Source organism: Bos indicus, chromosome 29 (genome assembly GCF_029378745.1).
Source record: "Bos indicus isolate NIAB-ARS_2022 breed Sahiwal x Tharparkar chromosome 29, NIAB-ARS_B.indTharparkar_mat_pri_1.0, whole genome shotgun sequence".
NCBI lineage: Eukaryota > Metazoa > Chordata > Mammalia > Artiodactyla > Bovidae > Bos > Bos indicus.
The window spans coordinates 24,009,040-24,026,983 of record NC_091788.1 but is presented as its reverse complement, the minus strand read 5'-3'; the positions used below and the strand labels follow the sequence as shown (position 1 = coordinate 24,026,983).

At 40.5% G+C, this 17,944-nt stretch overlaps 1 protein-coding gene across 2 annotated transcripts in view; it reads left to right on the top strand.

Annotated features, from left to right (window-relative positions):
• The window catches only part of NELL1 (neural EGFL like 1), a 1,057,189-nt gene that overhangs the window by 650,234 nt on the left and 389,011 nt on the right, over nucleotides 1-17,944 (top strand). For both annotated transcript variants that reach the window (XM_070783206.1, XM_070783205.1), the window contains exon 14: nucleotides 52-174. In XM_070783206.1, coding sequence (XP_070639307.1) covers nucleotides 52-174 — 123 coding nt within the window. The remainder of the gene's footprint in view (nucleotides 1-51; nucleotides 175-17,944) is intronic.

Below are 17,944 nucleotides of genomic sequence, written 5' to 3'. Positions count from 1 at the left end.
CAGAGATTCCAGCTTCTGAAAAGGTGTCTCTCTTTCCTACCCTGCAAACAGAGCACGACGACTGCGGCAGCGGGCAACACAATTGCGATGAGAATGCCATCTGCACCAACACTGTCCAGGGGCACAGCTGCACCTGCAAACCAGGCTACGTGGGCAACGGGACCATCTGCAGAGGTAGGCTGGTTGCTGCGGGGGTGAGGCTGCCCGTGAGCTGCCTCCCTGCCTGAGTTATTGGTGCTCCTGTCACAGGTCCTTTCTGTCCTTCTGGTGATTGACCCGGACCGGGGTTTCTGTCTCTGGTGGGGTCAGCGGGCAAGGGCGCTGTGCATCAGAGAAGAATACAAATGCTCTGAGTCTGACTTTGGGCTAGAAGGAAGACGATGTGCTTGTGGGTCGAGCATGGTCCCACATCCTGGTGGCTGTCTCCAGCTTTGTCTGATGGCTTGTGTTTGTGATGGATGCGCTGGTGGCTGAGGTGGGTGTCTGTTCTCTGAGAGCCCTACTCAGACACCAAGAGGACCCCACTCATGGCCACTCTCTAGGTATCTGCTGGGATATGATGCTAAAAGTTTCAGCCCCTCTCTGTGTTTGTAACAATTCAGAGGCCAGTGCTCTGGCTTTTGTCTGCATTCAGGATAAATTCCCCTTACTCTACTGTCTAATGGGAGCAGTCAGAGTCTGGTCTCTGACTCCACTCAGCTTTTCTCTCTCCTCTCCCCTGAACTGTCTCTGTGCCAGCGCCTTATTCCTCTCTATTCCTGCACATGCCAGTCACATTCCTATCTGAGGCTGTGTGCTTGGGCTTCCCTACCCCACCTCCATGCTCATCTCCTTCAGGTCTCTACTCAAGTCTTTGCCATCCTCAGAGACTCAATCTGATCATTCTATCGGAAATAGACCCCTAGGACTTCTCAGTCACATACCCTCCTTTATTTGTCTTAATTAACCCAGCCTCCCCGAGGAAGCGGCTGCAGGTTGGGTGGACTGGGATGTCTGGAAAGAGCACGTGACATGGATGCCTGATCTAACAGGCACATGATTCACTGCTCCAACTTGGGGTGAATTTGCTGAATGAGGTAGTTTCATCCTGACCTCTCCAGGCAGGGTCGGTCTGGGAAAACTGGAGCCAGACCTTCTTCCCAAGACTCCCATTGGTGAAAACTAGCAGAGAAGAGCCAGGATGTAGGCCCTCAGAATATTCAAGGCCCTCAGAATATTCAAGGGGGGAAAAAAAATCAAGAGGGAGGGCTGCTGTTTATATTTCTGTATTATCTGTCCTCTCATAAGCTCTGTGAGAGTGACCGCTTGGTCATGTCTCCCTGCTCTTTTCCCATCAACTAGAATGGTACCCGGCACACTGTAAGCGTCAGCGATCATTCACTGACTCAATCAGCCCAAGAGGAAACAGACATCACACTGAAAAAGAGGCAAGATCTATATTTAAAAAAAAAAAAAAAAAACACGAAATAACCCTTTGGTATTATTATTCTCCCCATTTTAGACATCACAATATTGAGACACAGAAAGGTTAAGTAACTTACTCAAGGACACACACCACTCTAGCAGTATTCTTTGGCAGAGATGACATAATGATGATGAGAAATAATATACAGTGACTAAGTCACCAGATTCATGCATTAGATTAGAGGTGAATCTTATTATATTGATTGTATTCTGTCTCAGTGAGGTTGGGGTAAACAGCCTCATGCATGACTAAAAGGGAAATGGGTGAAAGTTTTTAATGGCAAGTTGACAAAATCAATCTACTTTTAAAGTAAATCTGAAGGGTCTTAGAGAGATTCTCTTGATTCCATTGATTTTACTTCTTGAAATATGTTCCAAGCATATGCTTTTGAGGGAGAAAAAAAATGCACGTACAGGGATATTTTTGCTACATTATTTGTATTCACTGAAAACTAAAAACAGCCCAAGTGTCTGGAAGTGGTGGAATGATTTAATTTATTTGGAGTATTGGTTCATGGAATAGAATACAGTGGTTTGAAATTCTGAGCATATGTGTGCACATGCATATACACAGCTAACTAAAAGACATACTTTTAAGAAAAAAAAAAAAAAGAAATAAAACCAAGTTATAGGACAGTACATATAGTATCATCACTTGGCTAATTAATTATTTATAAATATCTATACATATATTTATGTAAAGGCAGTGACATGGCAACCATGCATGTCACCTTATTAACCATGGGGACAGGTGAAAAAGAACATTCACTTATTGCTATGAATTCAGTGTTGTTTGTGTCTACTCTAGTGGGGATTTATATATGTAATATTTGTATGTTTTTTAAAAAGTTCCATGAGTCAAATAAAGAAACTAGCACTCCGTTTTTAAAAGAAGACTTGAACATATTTCTAAAACAAAACGAAAAAGGAACGTAAACATGAATATGATTCCACGGAATATCAAGCCCCTGCTGGTGCGTGAGATCTAATGCTGTAAATCTGAGGAATTGACCTTAATGCGTTTTGTTCAGAGCGATCTTACCTCGTAAATGATCGTGGTTGCACCAGGGGAGTGAGTTTGTTGGCCAGCCCCTCTCTTGCCGTATGTGCTTGGTTGTGGCTTCAGCTTTTGTGGAATTTGAAAGTCCTCACTGCAAAAAATAGGAGTTCAAATAATATTCCTGGTGTCCACAGACGCTGAAAATACATCTTCCCCCCAAATTATAAATTAGGGCTAATAATTTTCTTAATGTAATTCTCATGGTCAGTCATGTAAACCTCAATAAAATCAGGAGAATCTTGCATTTCGTCAGTGTTGTGTGGGGAGCCATTGCTGCGGAGATGAAAAATTTGCCAAAGAACTTGGCGAGGTGGGGTTTAGACCTGATTTCCTTACTGGTGGGTTGTCATGTCTGTGTTTTTACATACTACAATTGGGTCAATATCACCTTCAATATTTATCCAGTAGTGTTATTGCAAAGAATTATTAAAGGAATATATATCGCTGTTTTAAACTATCAAATGCTATAAAAGTGAAGACACTGTTATTGCTGGTACAATGATGAAGGACAAGGAAAAGGCAGTCCATGAGTTGGCTTGAATCTCAGCCTTGTGACTGAGGTACCCAGCTATGTGCCTGTTTCAAGGCATACATTTTACCGTTGAGTTTTCCACTTGTAACTGAATCATTTATAGAGGGAGTTGGACCAGGAGAATCAGACAGCTTTAATTCTTTTTTTTTTCTTTAATGTTTAAAGCTTTCCTAGACATGGTATTGTTCATGGAATTGGCTACATCTGGGTAGAAATGAACACTGCTAACACTTCTATTAACAAGCAAAACACAGGCAACTGTTTCTTGAACAACGCTAATTAGTGAAAATTCTCTTAGATGGGCTTTCCTGGTGACTGATGCCCACATAAGGAGTTTTGGTTTGTTTTGTTTTTCTCACGGAGATGGAAAAATACTCTCCCAGCTTCAACAACAATCATCAAGTATGTGCAAGACACCTTGTGGGTGTGTTCACGCATGTTATCTTATTTAATTCCCACCATAACCCTGGGAGGTTGATGGCATTGTCCTTTTCAGGGGTAAATCTTGAATAAGTCATAGCTGAATCTGATTAAACCTAGTGACTGTGACTGCTTTTAGTTTCTTTCCTCCCCCTGACCTTCCTTTCCTCTTTCTTTTTCTTTCCATTTGTCTTCCTTTTCTTTCTCTCTCGCCTGCATCTCCCTCTTCCTCTCTGGCAGTTGATCGTTTAACACACACACTCTCACCTTCTCTCTCTTCCTCTCTAACTAGAAACTCTCATTGCACTGTCTCTTCCCCCCTTTTTTCTACAGTCCATATTTTAAAGTTCACATTCTTGATAAACAGACAAAAGAATTTAAGCTATGCAACATCTGTTGAATATTTTGGCATTTGAGGTTAAATGGAAAAAATACTTGCAAACTGTTGCAAATCAGATTTATATAACCAGACGTAAAGGTTGGGGTTGTCTGTGGAAGAGTATTTATCTGCTTCCACCCTCCGGCATTAACCTAGAACTGAAGGTAGATTTAAGCAGGCAGCTGTTGATAAATTGCTGATAGTCTAAGCCTTCTCTCTTGTCTGTCATTAGGGCTGGATAAGATCTGATGATGCTTGAAAGCATTCTTGTCTTAATGACTGATAATATTGACACTGGTTTCATAAACATACAGTGAGTGTGAATTCTGTGTCTGGAGTGTAGCTTGCAGCATGAAAGGAGCAAGAGGCAAATAAAACAAGGTTCAGAGAGATTCTGCCGTTCAGTTTGGGAAGGGGATTTGACCAAATGCTTCCAAACCAGTTGAACAATTTACAAAATGGTACTGTCTCGTGTGGAAGAGGCTTATAAAGAATTACTCAAAATACAGAGCTGTGTGGAAGACATGTTATGTGTTAGGACTCCACTGACTGCAGGTCAGAGAAATCTCCTGGAGGGACTGACTTGTAATTTGCACAACTCGGGGTAAGATGAGTGTGGGATCCTTGTTAAAAAAAAAGTAGGAAAAATCTGGTCTTTAAAGGAACAAAACCATATAGCTTTTTCCTCTCTTCTGGGGTCTCTTCCTCAACCTATCATGATGTTTTTATTTACTATTTAATGTCACTCCTTTGGCCATGGCGATACTCCTAGGGTGAGTACAGACCTTGAGAGGCACTTCAGGCCCACTCCCTACACATACACTTGGCACATGAATCTGGCCCACTGGCTGCAGGCCTCCCATGTGCCCTGACCAAGGTGCTGTGACCTGGTTGGGCAGGGAAGCTGAGCCAGCTGTCTTCCCTTCCCTCAAGCCCGCTGCCCCAATCCACAGCCGATGGGCAGCCCAGGGGACTGTGCTCCCCACTGAGTCCCTGGATCACTGAGGACTGTGCCTGCACACTGCCTGCTGGGGGCGGTGGGGTGGCTTGACCATGCTCCACTGGAAACACCCAGAGCCTGCGTATCTAAACCCCACCCTCCCTGTGTCTGTGTGCAGGACCCTGCTGGAGAAACAGGGTGGCAGTTGTCCCTGCTCGAAGGGACTGGGGAATAGAGAGCTGAGAACCCATCCTGGAGAGGGAGGAAGAAGTGGGAGTTGTGTTGGGCAGTCCTGACGTGTGGTCCTCTGTCCCACTGAACTTCACTTGGAAAACTTATATTCAAAGATGGAATTATTAAGAACTTGAAGATGGTGACGACAGAACATGAATTCTCAGCCCCTTCTGAATTGGGGGTTCTGTGCAGCTGTGCTGGTTCCATGCTTGTGAAGTAACACCTGTCTATCAGCATTAGTGAGCTTTCCAGGTGGGTCATAGAACCTGAAGCAAAATGGTGCCTGGGACCCAGGATCAGATGTCCAGGAGCTGGGCTGCTGTGAGGTGAGAACTAGGCTGCATATGTCCAGTTCCTCTCTTCACTCATCAACAATTGAGGGAGAATGAGAAGAAGGGGCCAGAGAAGGCAATGGCACCCCCACTCCAGTACTCTTGCCTGGAAAATCCCGTGGATGGAGGAGCCTGATAGGCTGCAGTCCATGGGGTCACTAACAGTCGGACACTAAGTTGCTAAGTGACTTAGCAGCAGCAGCAGAGAAGAGGGGCAAAAGGCCAATGGGAAATAACTCCTAGGAAATCAGATAAATGGAAAAGAAGCACCTCCCTCCCCCACCCCCGAATCCACCAAGAATTTATGCTACTGCTACTGCTAAGTCACTTCAGTCATGTCCGACTCTGTGCGACCCCATAGACGGCAGCCCACCAGGCTCCCCCGTCCCTGGGATTCTCCAGGCAAGAACACTGGAGTGGGTTGCCATTTCCTTCTCCAATGCATGAAAGTGAAAAGTGAAAGCGAAGTCTCTCAGTCTAAGACGTGGCAAAATGTTTGTGTTTCTAGTTTCACCTTTATTAAATGAAAGATAGGCAGGGAGCCACTTCGCAAAATTCAAAATTGTTTAAGTGAAAAATCAGAGCCATTGGGTTAAGTGGGAATTTTATTGGCTCATCCTCTTAGTATCTGTTCATCTGCCACAACCATCTCCTTGGTGGGAATAGTCTTTCTAGAGTCAGTTCCAAAGCTAGTGTGATGCCCTTGCTCAAAACCCACCAGCACTGCAGGAAACAGGGACTGGTGTCACACTCCTGGTGCCCCCACAATGTCCTCTGTTTTCTGGAGAAGTAGATTAATTAGCCACCCTTTGCCCAGTGTTTATTTTCAAACCATGCAAGGGGCTCTTTAAGTACTTTATATTTTGTGGCAATGTGGTTTTGTTTTTCCTAGTCTTTTAAGTCCAAGAAGCCCACCTTGGTCTCAGTCTGGGTAAGCACCCCTCTTCTGTGCTCCAAAGAAACCCTTTCAATACTACTGCAGTCTTTATAATCTCCTGCTGCAGTTGCCTGTTGACTCATCTCTTGATGTGGAGGTCATTGCTGTGCATCTCTGTTTAACCAGCATTTAGCACAGAGCTAAGCATGTTATACGGCTCAAGAGCTTCTTGATGAATAAACACATGAAGATGCCTTCCTATTGGAACATGCACTTGTTTGTCTAGAAGATTTTACAAGGAAGTGAAAGTCCGACCTAGGACACAGCTTCTAGAGCCTTACCCCAAGCTTGAGGAAATCATTGCTCCCACAGGTAGATGTGCAAACTGACTTTAATGTTGAGTCTGATTGCTAATGGATGACTGACTTTCAAAGAAAATCTTTGCAGTAAAATTCATTTCACTGTAGAAGTTCCTGCAGCATAGGTGAATTCTTAAGGCACTTCAGAATGTCACGGTACTCCAAACTCATTTATTATGAGCATGCTTGCATTGAGGTGCATGTGCAGAGGGGCTGCTTCTAGAAATTTCTGTTTGAGGGGATGCTGGATCAATTGTATAAGAAAGATACAGTTGGGAGCAGAAGGCCAGAGAAGTTTTGATATAGACAGAAAGGTTAGTATGACCCTTCATATTAAAGATCTAAATGAAGTCCTGAATTAATAAATAATAGACATATCTCACATGTACAAAGATGCTTTCAGAGACTCGAAGGCAACATGAGAGGGAAGGAGAGGGAGAATAAAAGAGTTGTTTTAATAACATATCACTGAAGATAATAAAAATTAGTCAACTGCTAGGCTGTGAATCAGAGAAGTGATATTCAAAGATTTTGAAGGAAAATAGCAAGGGACTAGGAAAGCCTTTGGCAAAAGTACTTAGAGTACTCTAGACAGAGTTTTGAAATGTGGTTAACAGAATGAGGAGGAATTCAGGAAGATCTCAGTCTAGAAGTCTGCCTTCAGATGTGCAGACAAAATGCTGGCAAGAATGGTGCGAGGCAAGATTGAATGATTTTGTGGGATGGTTTGACCCATTTAGACCCAAGGCTATTTGTAAAAACACATTCATATTGATAAATTGATAAGGGTTGTGAGTATATTTCTGAGTTATTTGAAGTAAAGCCTAAACTCATCAACAAGGCTCTCGAGGCCCTGTGACAGCTTGGCTGCCTCTGAATATTCCAAGCCTCATCTCTTAAAATATCATCTTGCCCCATTTCCTCACCAGTCATGCTTATGAGTTAACTAACCTTACTCCTAACAGAACAGCCAGATGACCTCATGCTCCTCTCCTCTCCTTGGGATTATTTATTACCCTGGAGTGAATTTGTTCATCCTCTTATTCTGGTTGAAATCCTGTTCATACTTGTTAGGCCAGCTCAAGACTTGTGCATCCTGGGTGCTCAGTAATTAGGTAATGATGCAAAATGAGACTTGGCCAGTTCATCTGACACAAATCAACTCTGCTCTTGTAGCTTGATGTATTAATTACTACTAAATCTAGACCACCAGTGAGAAAATCAAAGGAAAATTAAAATTTTAAAGCCTGTGCTTGTGCAATATCTGTTTCAATGTTTTAGAAAATCATCAATGGACCTGCTACTTAAGTTCAAAGACATTGTCTGTTGTACATAGAAAATTCATTTATTCTATTTTATGTTTCATTCCTACAGATGCTGAATGCCCCATAAATACTGAATGTCCTGTGGATACTGAATATAATTATACCAGAAATGATTAAATCCTTTAGCCTGTTTTGAGACACTAAGCAGCCCAAGTATGACTGGTGCTGCTTCTTTTTTTAATTTTTTTTTTTGCATCTGTTAATATTTTCATTTATTTTTTTCCATCTATTTCAACAATTTTTTTTTTTTTTAATTTGACCTCTTTTTAGACTCATTCACTTATTTACTCTGCAGTTCTAAAGTGGGCTATGTTTAGAGCTGGAAGACATGTCACATGCTGGAGAGCCAAGGTAATAAGGGAAACATGACAGGTTACCAAGCATTTGCCCTTCAGGTTCTGAGAAATTTCTATTTCCATAGCCACCCGCCCATCCCCGTGTGGCACGTGCTTATGGAGGGGGCATTGCCTTTTCATACTGTGTCCTGGCTTTACATAAGCAATGGAAACCGTTCAGGAGACTCAGATTAGTATTCCACTATGTGGTCCCAAACAGCATGGAATCCTTTTCTTTGCTGCTTATTTAACTTTCAACTATAGATAAACTTGAGATCACTTGTTCCATAAAAATGGAGTTTTGTTGTTTTTTTTTTAACTCTGAGTACATGTTGGAGGTTTAGAGTGTTGCCATTGTCCTCTCCCTTCCTACAGTTTCAAATCAGTAGAAAATAGATGTAGGTCAGCTAGGGAATCAGAGTGTGGCCTGTATCTTGGGCTGTCTGGGATCGTCAGGCCCCATTTCAGGGTCACCCTCTCCCACTCTGTCAGTTGTAGGGGGAGGAGCTGGAAGAGAGGATGCAGAGTCCTGACGCACAGAGGTGGGCAGTCCTGGAGATCTTACTGTGCCTGCGTGTAGGAGACCTGAGAAAAGAGATGACTTGCATTGTGCTGGGGACATGTCTTAGGGGCACACATGATCCAGTCTTCATCTCACTTGCCAAATAGACACTTCTCATAAAGGAAAAAAGCTATTACTTGGGTATGGAAACTCAGAAACTGAAAACAATCATTCCACTGCCATTCCTTCCTGAGGGCTGGAGAAGAAAGCATGACAAAGACTCTCACCTCCACTGTTCCATCTCCAGAAATGCTAACCTATTTCGGATGCATTAATATGATCACTAATAAAAGTAGACTGATAATACCACAATACTGAGTATTGTGGTATCAGTACTGCAGTGTTAAGCAGCACTAAAATAACTTCAGCCTTATTTGTAAACTCACTGTTGTGAAAATTCTTACCAAGAACTGTTACTAAGTTTAGATCTGTATGTATGTATTACAGTCCTTAAGGGGAGCAGGAAGAATGCTCTATAATACTGATTTAATTCTAAAAGAGAGGGAAGAGTCTTTAGGCCCACGAATGTATTATTATGCTTAAAATTTCAATAATGCTTCCTATAAAAGATGAGACTGGAGCTTGAAAATGGAACTGATTGTATAGTTTAAGCTATCAAGAGGCGTTATGTTCATCAGCTTGATAAAGAAAGGCAGAAAGACACAGAAGCTGTATCACAGTCTTGAAATGAGCAGGGGTGCATTAAGAAGACAGGTACAAAAGGGAAGCTTGTGTGGTACAAGGTGCAAAATACTGGTTGTGTTATTTTGACTTAACAAGGAAGACCTTGATGTAGTCTTTTCATGTCCTCTCCCTTCAAATGCATTTTTTCCTGGGCAAAAAAGAGTCTCTTGGATGCTCTTAAAGCACTTTCCATCACTTACCAAAATCAGTGCTTACCTTTTAAAGTTTGCAGTCCAGTAGACATAACCGCATCCCTAGGGGCTTAAGGGATACACGTTAAACCAGCTTGTATCTCAGAGGGGGTGGGAATCTGACACTTAGACAAGTGTTGATTCTTTTGAGTGCATTTTGAGGTTACACTTTGGTGAGTTACATAGATGTTTCTTATCCATAATTGTCACATCCAAAATGACTCATGAGATTAGCAGAGACATACAAATATATATCAGTTGATTTTATTTTAAAACAGGCTACTGAACATTGACTTTCTGGTGCAAAATCAAGATAAGACTGTCTTTCTTTCCTAAGGAACAATTCTCAATGGACCAGGAGACTTCCTTCAGGCAACATTATGGAAAGATGCTGCAGTTGATCTATAGGCTCTCTCTTCGGTGATGATCTGTTTAGGGGAGCAGTTATTTCCAAAATATCTAAAGTATTTCACAACTGGTACTTTTATAGGTGGCACCAGCTATACTTGGCATACCCGTCTCAGCTCAGAATATACACAAAGGGCATATTTACCTTTTGTAGAACTGAAAAAGTCTAGTACCTGGATGGATGCCATATTTTAAAGCAAGAGTAGTATGCATAGATCTGATTCTTCTTAATGCCTATTGCATTATGAAAGCTAAGCAGTCAGGAGCCTAGAACAGGTTCTGATATTTGGTCTGCTTGGCCCAAAAACTTCTTAATGTTACTTTAGAGGCTTATATTGATTCAGATCTTTTAAAAATATATATATATATATATATATTATTATTGAAGTATAGTTGGCTTAGAGTGTTTCGAGTACAGCAAAGTGATTCAGTTATAGTATACACATATATTATTTTCGAGTATAGGTTATTACAAGTTATTGACTGTGGTTCCCTGTTCTATATAGCAAACCTTTGTTGCTTGTTGCATATCTATGTTTTAGTTAGAAATATAGCATTCTATTCATACTAAGTCAAACAAATAGAGTAAAAATGTCATACATTTTTAGTTAGGCAAAAATTCATAAGTTTTCTAAAGTATGTATTATATATATTGTTTATATTTATGCATACAAAAGCTTTTCTTCTATGCTTCATAAAAGCTTGAGAAAGAACATCAGAAAAACAAAAGAATAGATGGAGAAATTGGAAAGCAAATTAAATGAAACGGGAGCATTGAATATGAAATAGAAAAAGTGAAGCAAACTAGATAAAAGTACAAGATCATTATGTAGTCCAATTGTTTTAAAACATGACTGCTCATTAGAAACATCTGGAGCTCTGGAGAAAAGAAAGCAATACCTGGGCATTTTGTATTCTTCAAAATATTTCAAGATAGTTCTGATATGCATCTGGATTTTAAAAAGTGATTACAGGTTTTTCTATTAAATCATAGTTTTGGTGATATAGTGTTCTATTATTTCCTTGTTGACAAATCATGATCGGTTCAGTTCATTCACTTAGTCATGTCCGACTCTTTGTGACCCCATGGACTGTAGCACACCTGGTTTCCCTGGCCATCACCAACTTCCAGAGCTTACTCAAACTCATATCCATTGAGTCTGTGATGCCATACAACCATCTCATCCTCTGTCATCCCCTTCTCCTCCTGCCTTCAATCTTTCCCAGCATCAGGGTCTTTTCCAATGAGCCAGTTCTTCGCATAAGGCAGCCAAAGTATTGGAGTTTCAACGTCAGCATCGGTCCTTCCAATGAATATTCAGGACTGATTTCCTTTACAATGGACTGGTTTGATCTTCTTGCTGTCCAAGGGACTCTCAAGAGTCTTCTCCAATCATGAAGCAATGATATTAAGTAATAGCTACATAATCACACTTGTGAAAGATGTTTATTAGTTTTCAAAATCAATAGCCAGATAAAAAATGAAAGATACTTAGAATTGCAGGCCTTAATGGGAACATAATTAACTTAAAAATAAAAGATAATTATATACAATTTTGGAGGTCAAGCAGAGTGCTGTGGTAAATGGAAGTGCATACGCACATGTTTTCATCACCCAGCCAGTCTATGTCTTTTGGTTGGTTCATTTAATCCTTTCCATTTAAGGTAAATATTGATATGTATGATCCTGTTTGCATTTTCTTAATTGTTTGTGTTTATTTTCTGTAGATCTTTTCTTCTCCTGTGTTTCCTTCCTAGAGAAGTTCCTTTAGCATTTGTTTTAAAGCTGGTTTGGTGGTACTGAATTGTCTCAGCTTTTGCTTGTTTGGAAAACTTTTGGTTTCTTTATCAGATCTGAAGGAGAGTCTTTCTGGGCAGAGTATTCTTGGTTGTAGGTCCTTCCCTTTCATCACTTGAAATATATCATGCCATTGCCTTCTGGCTTGTAGAGATTCTGTTGAGAAATCAGCTGATAAACTGCTGGGAACTCCCTTGTATGTTATTTGTCATTTTCCCCTTTTTAATATTTTATCTTTGTCTTTAATTTTTGCCAGTTTGATTACTATGTGTCTTAGTGTGTTCCTCCTTGGGTTTATCCTGCCTGGGACTGTCTCTGCTTCCTGGACTTCACTATTTCCTTTCCCATGTTCAAAAAGTTTTCAACTATTATCTCTTCAAATATTTTCTCAGATCCTTTCTCTTTTTCTTCCTCTTATGGGACTCCTACAATGCAAATGTTGGTGCATTTAAAGTTATCTCAGAGGTCTGTTAGGCTGTCTTCATTTCTTTTCATTCTTTTTTCTATATTCTATGACAGTGATTTCCATGATTCTGTCCTCCAGTTCATTTATCTATTTTTCTGCCTCAGTTATTCTGCTATTAATTCCTTCTAGTGTATTATTCATCTCTGTTTGTACTTTGGTTCTTGTACATTTGGTAAACATTTGGTAAACATTTGGTAAACATTTCTTGCATCTTCTGCAAGAAGATGTTTTTCCTGGGATCCTGGATCATCTTCACTATCATTATTCTGAATTCTTTTTCTGGAAGGTTGCCTATCTCCACTTCATTTAGTTGTTTTTCTGTGGTTTTATCTTGTCCCTTCAGCTGAAACATAACTTTCTGCTTTTTCATTGTGATTAACTTTCTGTAATATGATTTTTGTTTTAGCTGCTGTGGGACTGTGCTTCTTCCGTCTGCCCTATGATAGATGAGGCTAAGAGGCTTGTGTAAGCTTCTTGATGGGCGGGACTGGTGGTGGAAAAAACTGGGTCTTGCTCTGGTGGGCAGGGTCTTCCTCAAAAAAACGTTAATCCAATTACCTGCTGATTGCACTCCCTCCCTGTTAATTGTTAGGCCTGAGGTGATCCAGCCTTGGGGTTTGTAGGCTCTAGGATAGGGTTAATGGCAACCTCCAAGAGTGTTCATGCCAAGGTGGACCTTCCAGGCCTGCTGCTGCCAGTGCCTCCATCCTTGCGGTGAGCCCCTGCCCACCCACACCTCCACAGAGGCCCTCCAGCCCTAGCAGGTGGTTTTGATTCAGTCTCCTGTGGCATCTCTGCTCCTTTCCTCTGAGTCTTGGTGAGCATAAAATTTTGTTTGTGCCCTCCAAGACTGGAGTTTCGGTTCCCCCAGTGCTATGGAAGTCTTGTAATCAAATCCCACTGGCCTTCAATGCCAGATTCCCTGGGGATTCCCAGTCCATTTGTCAGATCCAGGTGGGGAAGCCTGATGTGAGGTTCAGAACCTTCACAACGGGAGGGAACCTTAACAAGTGGGAGAACTTCTTTGGTATTATTGTTGTCCAGTTTGTGGGTCACCTACACTGCCAGTATGGGATTTGATTTTATCGAGATTGTGCCCCTCCTCCCATCTTGCTGCAGCTTCTTTGTCTTTGGACGTAGGGTATCTTTTCTTGGTGGGTTCCAATGTGTCCTGTCGATGGTTCAACAGCTAGTTGTAGTTTTGGTGCCCTCAAAGGAGGAGATGAGCACACGTCTGTCTACTCCACCATCTTGAGCTGGAAGCCAATTCAGATCTTTATTAAGACAAAGGATGAATTGAAAAACATTTACAAAGAATGTGTAAATGTCAGCAGAGTCTGGCGGTAGTGGTCACTGTGATTCTTCCTCAACAGGATTTTTGTGGGATGATAAACTCATACTGACCAGTAGAACGTGATGAGGTTCTCTCTTGCCTGCTTTCACATTTCTGTCTCACCCTATTTCCAATGCAAGGATGTGTTTCTTCATTTCAGCCTCATACATACCACTCTTTGTTTTCTAGAATAAAGTTAGATATGTTCCTGACAGAGTAATTCAGCTCTGTTGACAACTGCTCAAAAACTTAGTCCCTAAAATACAGCTATCTTCCAACTCAACCAAACTGAGTTTGGTATCTCTTTCTTCTGTTTCTCTTTCCCAGTCTTCTCATTTATATATTGTTATTGTTGTTCAGTTGCTAAGTTGTGTCCGACTTTTTGTGACTCCATGAATTGAATTTATACATAGATGTTTATTTTCCAGGACATCTGTATTATACCTTGTTCTGTGATAATGAACCAAACAATCTCTTGTTACTTGTTTCCTTATTTGCTAATAGATATAATGACATTTTCAAATTTTTCTCACCCTTAGCTGCTAAATTTTAGGGAAAACTGGCATGTAGTAGGGCTAATGTGAAACTGCCTGTATGAGGTTAGGACACAGTGGTAGCCTCTGTCAGAGACAAGCTTGAGAATTTCAGTAATTTCAGAATAGTAAGTTCTTCTTTATCACACACTAAGAGGTGATGATGAGTGGAGGCCACGCTCCACACAGCAATACAGGGACCCACTCACCTTCCCTCTTGTGGCTGTGGCCTTTTCTTGGTTCTCAGAATTCTCACCGTTCCATTAGCAAATGGGGAAAGAGAATTAGGTCCTATGCGGGAGGTTTGCATGGGCCAGATCTAAATGTGGTACAGACTTCTTTGCTCACATGGCCTTGGGCAGAATTAGGTTGGTGGCCACCCTTAACAATAGAGCAGAGTGTGTGTGAGCTTGGGAAGGAGAGGGAGGCCACAGCTATCAGCAAACACTCACAGTCTCTGCTATATTATTGTTGTAAATACAATTCTAAGTGAATAAAAATGACTACATTATTATTTGTAGAAAATAAACTTCCATATGCAATACTAAAATGGATTCTGGCTGATGCGCTGTGAAGATCATTTGTAGGCTTTCAAATAAGAAAGACTGGGAGTAGCCAGGGCTTAAAATGGTCTCCAGTTGAACGCACTTATTCTTTCCAGCCATGTCATCACCACTTCTTTCTGGCTTCAGTCAAATTAAAGAGGGTTCACTTTTTATCTAAGCTTCGGATCCAGCCTGTTACAAGAAAAATTGAGAAACTCCTTTATGGGTCACTTGAAAGTAATGCAAAAAACTCAGACTCATTAAACATCTCTTGAATAGAAGTGCCAGTCACATAGTAAAGTCAGTCTCCACCTGAGCCCTGGGTCTCATAATCCTGTTACTTAAATAATTGATTTCTGCTTGTTAATAAAACTCTCTTCCTAGTGTTTGTGATCATTTTTTCCCAAATCACTGAATTTTTCATTTTTAAACTTACATAAATCACGTGTTGATTCTCTTGCCCTGTGTCCTTCTATCTTCTTAGTTACTTAGGGAAATACTGTTTGTAATGTGCCATATTCTGAAACAGACACTGGGCAGGGATGAGGCAAAATTTCAACTATTTATTCAAATATAATTTAACTATACTTTTAAGTTGTGTTAGGAATAATGTATTAAGATAGAGTTTCTTTTAAGTAGAATACTAAAATTTCATAAAGTGGGTATGTTGCTTAAGTGACTATTTAAATATAGGAGGAACCCTCTTACACTGTTGGTGGGAATGCAAACTAGTACAGCCACTATGGAGAACAGTGTGGAGATTCCTTAAACAACTGGAAATAGAACTGCCTTATGACCCAGAAATCCCACTGTTGGGCATACACACTGAGGAAACCAGAAGGGAAAGAGACACGTGTACCCCAATGTTCATCGCAGCACTGTTTATAATAGCCAGGACGTGGAAGCAACCTAGATGTCCATCAGCAGATGAATGGATAAGAAAGCTATGGTACATATACACAATGGAGTATTACTCAGCCATTAAAAAGAATACATTTGAATCAGTTCTAATGAGGTGGATGAAACTGGAGCCTATTATACAGAGTGAAGTAAGCCAGAAGGAAAAACACCAATACAGTATACTAACGCATATATATGGAATTTAGAAAGATGGTAACAATAACCCTGTGTACGAGACAGCAAAGAGACACTGATGTATAGAACAGTCTTATGGACTCTGTGGGAGAGGGAGAGGGTGGGAAGATTTGGGAGAATGGCATTGAAACATGTAAAATATCATGTATGAAACGAGATGCCAGTCCAGGTTCGATGCACGATACTGGATGCTTGGGGCTAGTGCACTGGGACGACCCAGAGGGATGGTATGGGGAGAGAGGAGGGAGGAGGGTTCAGGATGGGGAACACATGTATACCTGTGGCGGATTCATTTTGATATTTGGCAAAACTAATACAATTATGTAAAGTTTAAAAATAAAATAAAATAAAAAAAACCAGATATTCTTCTGAAACATAGGCTTATTTTTGGAGGTGTGACAAGATGAGGTTGGAAAATGGTTTGAATTCAGCCTCCTAGAGTCTTTAAAGCAAGGAAATGACTTTTGGCATCTAGATGGAAAACTCTGTTTTGCACAGATAAGGATATTGGACATTTGTATATTCTTTTTTTTTTTTAATTTTTTTTCTAATTTTATTTTATTTTTAAGCTTTACATAACTGTATTAGTTTTGCCAAATATCAAAATGAATCCGCCACAGGTATACATGTGTTCCCCATCCTGAACCCTCCTCCCTCCTCCCTCCCCATACCATCCCTCTGGGCCGTCCCAGTGCACCAGCCCCAAGCATCCAGCATCGTGCGTCGAACCTGGACTGGCAACTCGTTTCCTACATGATATTTTACATGTTTCATTGCCATTCTCCCAAATCTTCCCACCCTCTCCCTCTCCCACAGAGTCCATAAGACTGTTCTATACATCAGTGTCTCTTTTGCTGTCTCGTACACCGCGTTATTGTTACCATCTTTCTAAATACCATATATATGCGTTAGTATAATGTATTTATGTTTTTCCTTTTGGCTTACTTCACTCTGTATAATAGGCTCCAGTTTCATCCACCTCATTAGAACTGATTCAAATGTATTAAATAGTATATTCATTTATAGTATCTCTCTAAAGACCATATTAAGTAAAAGAAAAATAATAAATTTCCTAAAAGGTGACTTGCTTTATGTTTAACAAAACAAAATAAAACATACACATGCCATACACAAATGTATAGTTTGAAATTAGCAGAAGACATAAAAGCTCTAAGACAGCAATGCCCAGTTGAAATATAATGTAAAACACATATGTTGATTTAAATTTCCTAGAAGTTACATTAACAAAGGAAAGAAGAAATAGGTTTCACATCTCTCAATCCAGACATTTCAAGTGCTCTACAGATAGCTGTGCCTACTGACTACCACAGCAGCTATAAAGCTTTCAGGATACATTTCTGTTAATAAGAATATGGCACATTCTTTAATCTGTGCCCCTAAGCACACAGAAGAGATGTCTAGAGAGGCAGCATGGCACCCCGAAAGGAAGAAATGAGCTTTCCATCATTTTCTTTGTTATGTTGAGCAGCCTGGGCCTGGCTTTCAGTTGAATGCAAAACTGTAGTGTTTATTAAGCAGACAGATGGCTGGAATCCATATACAAGGGGCTGGAAATATCTAATTCCTTCTACAGTATAACATTTCCTGTCTCAGGATGAAATTTCCCCATCAAGTCACAAATTGAATAGAAATGAGTAGCATTTATCAAAGATCAAATTATACTAAGATAAGAGAGAGTAGAAGGGAAAACAACAAGTCTAGAGCATTTACTTTTGTTGCATTTCAAGGTCAATTTCGTATTAAAAACAATTCGTAAGACAGTAGACATACGCTTTTCGTAATGACCTGCTTACCGTGATGATGCTTATTAGCTTTAAGTAGTGACATGCTCTGCAGCCTCTCGTGACAGCCATTAGCCAGAGGAGAGCCATGCATTCTAAAGAACAGGGAAACAGGGCAATTTTTGGATAATTTTTTGACATGCTTGTCCATGACACTTATCCATGGACTCCTACTTGAATGCTGAATTTACAAAGAAAAAAAAAAAAAAAACCCTCATTATTTTAGACCCAGATAATTTAGAATTTGAAATAATTTTATTGAGATTGAAT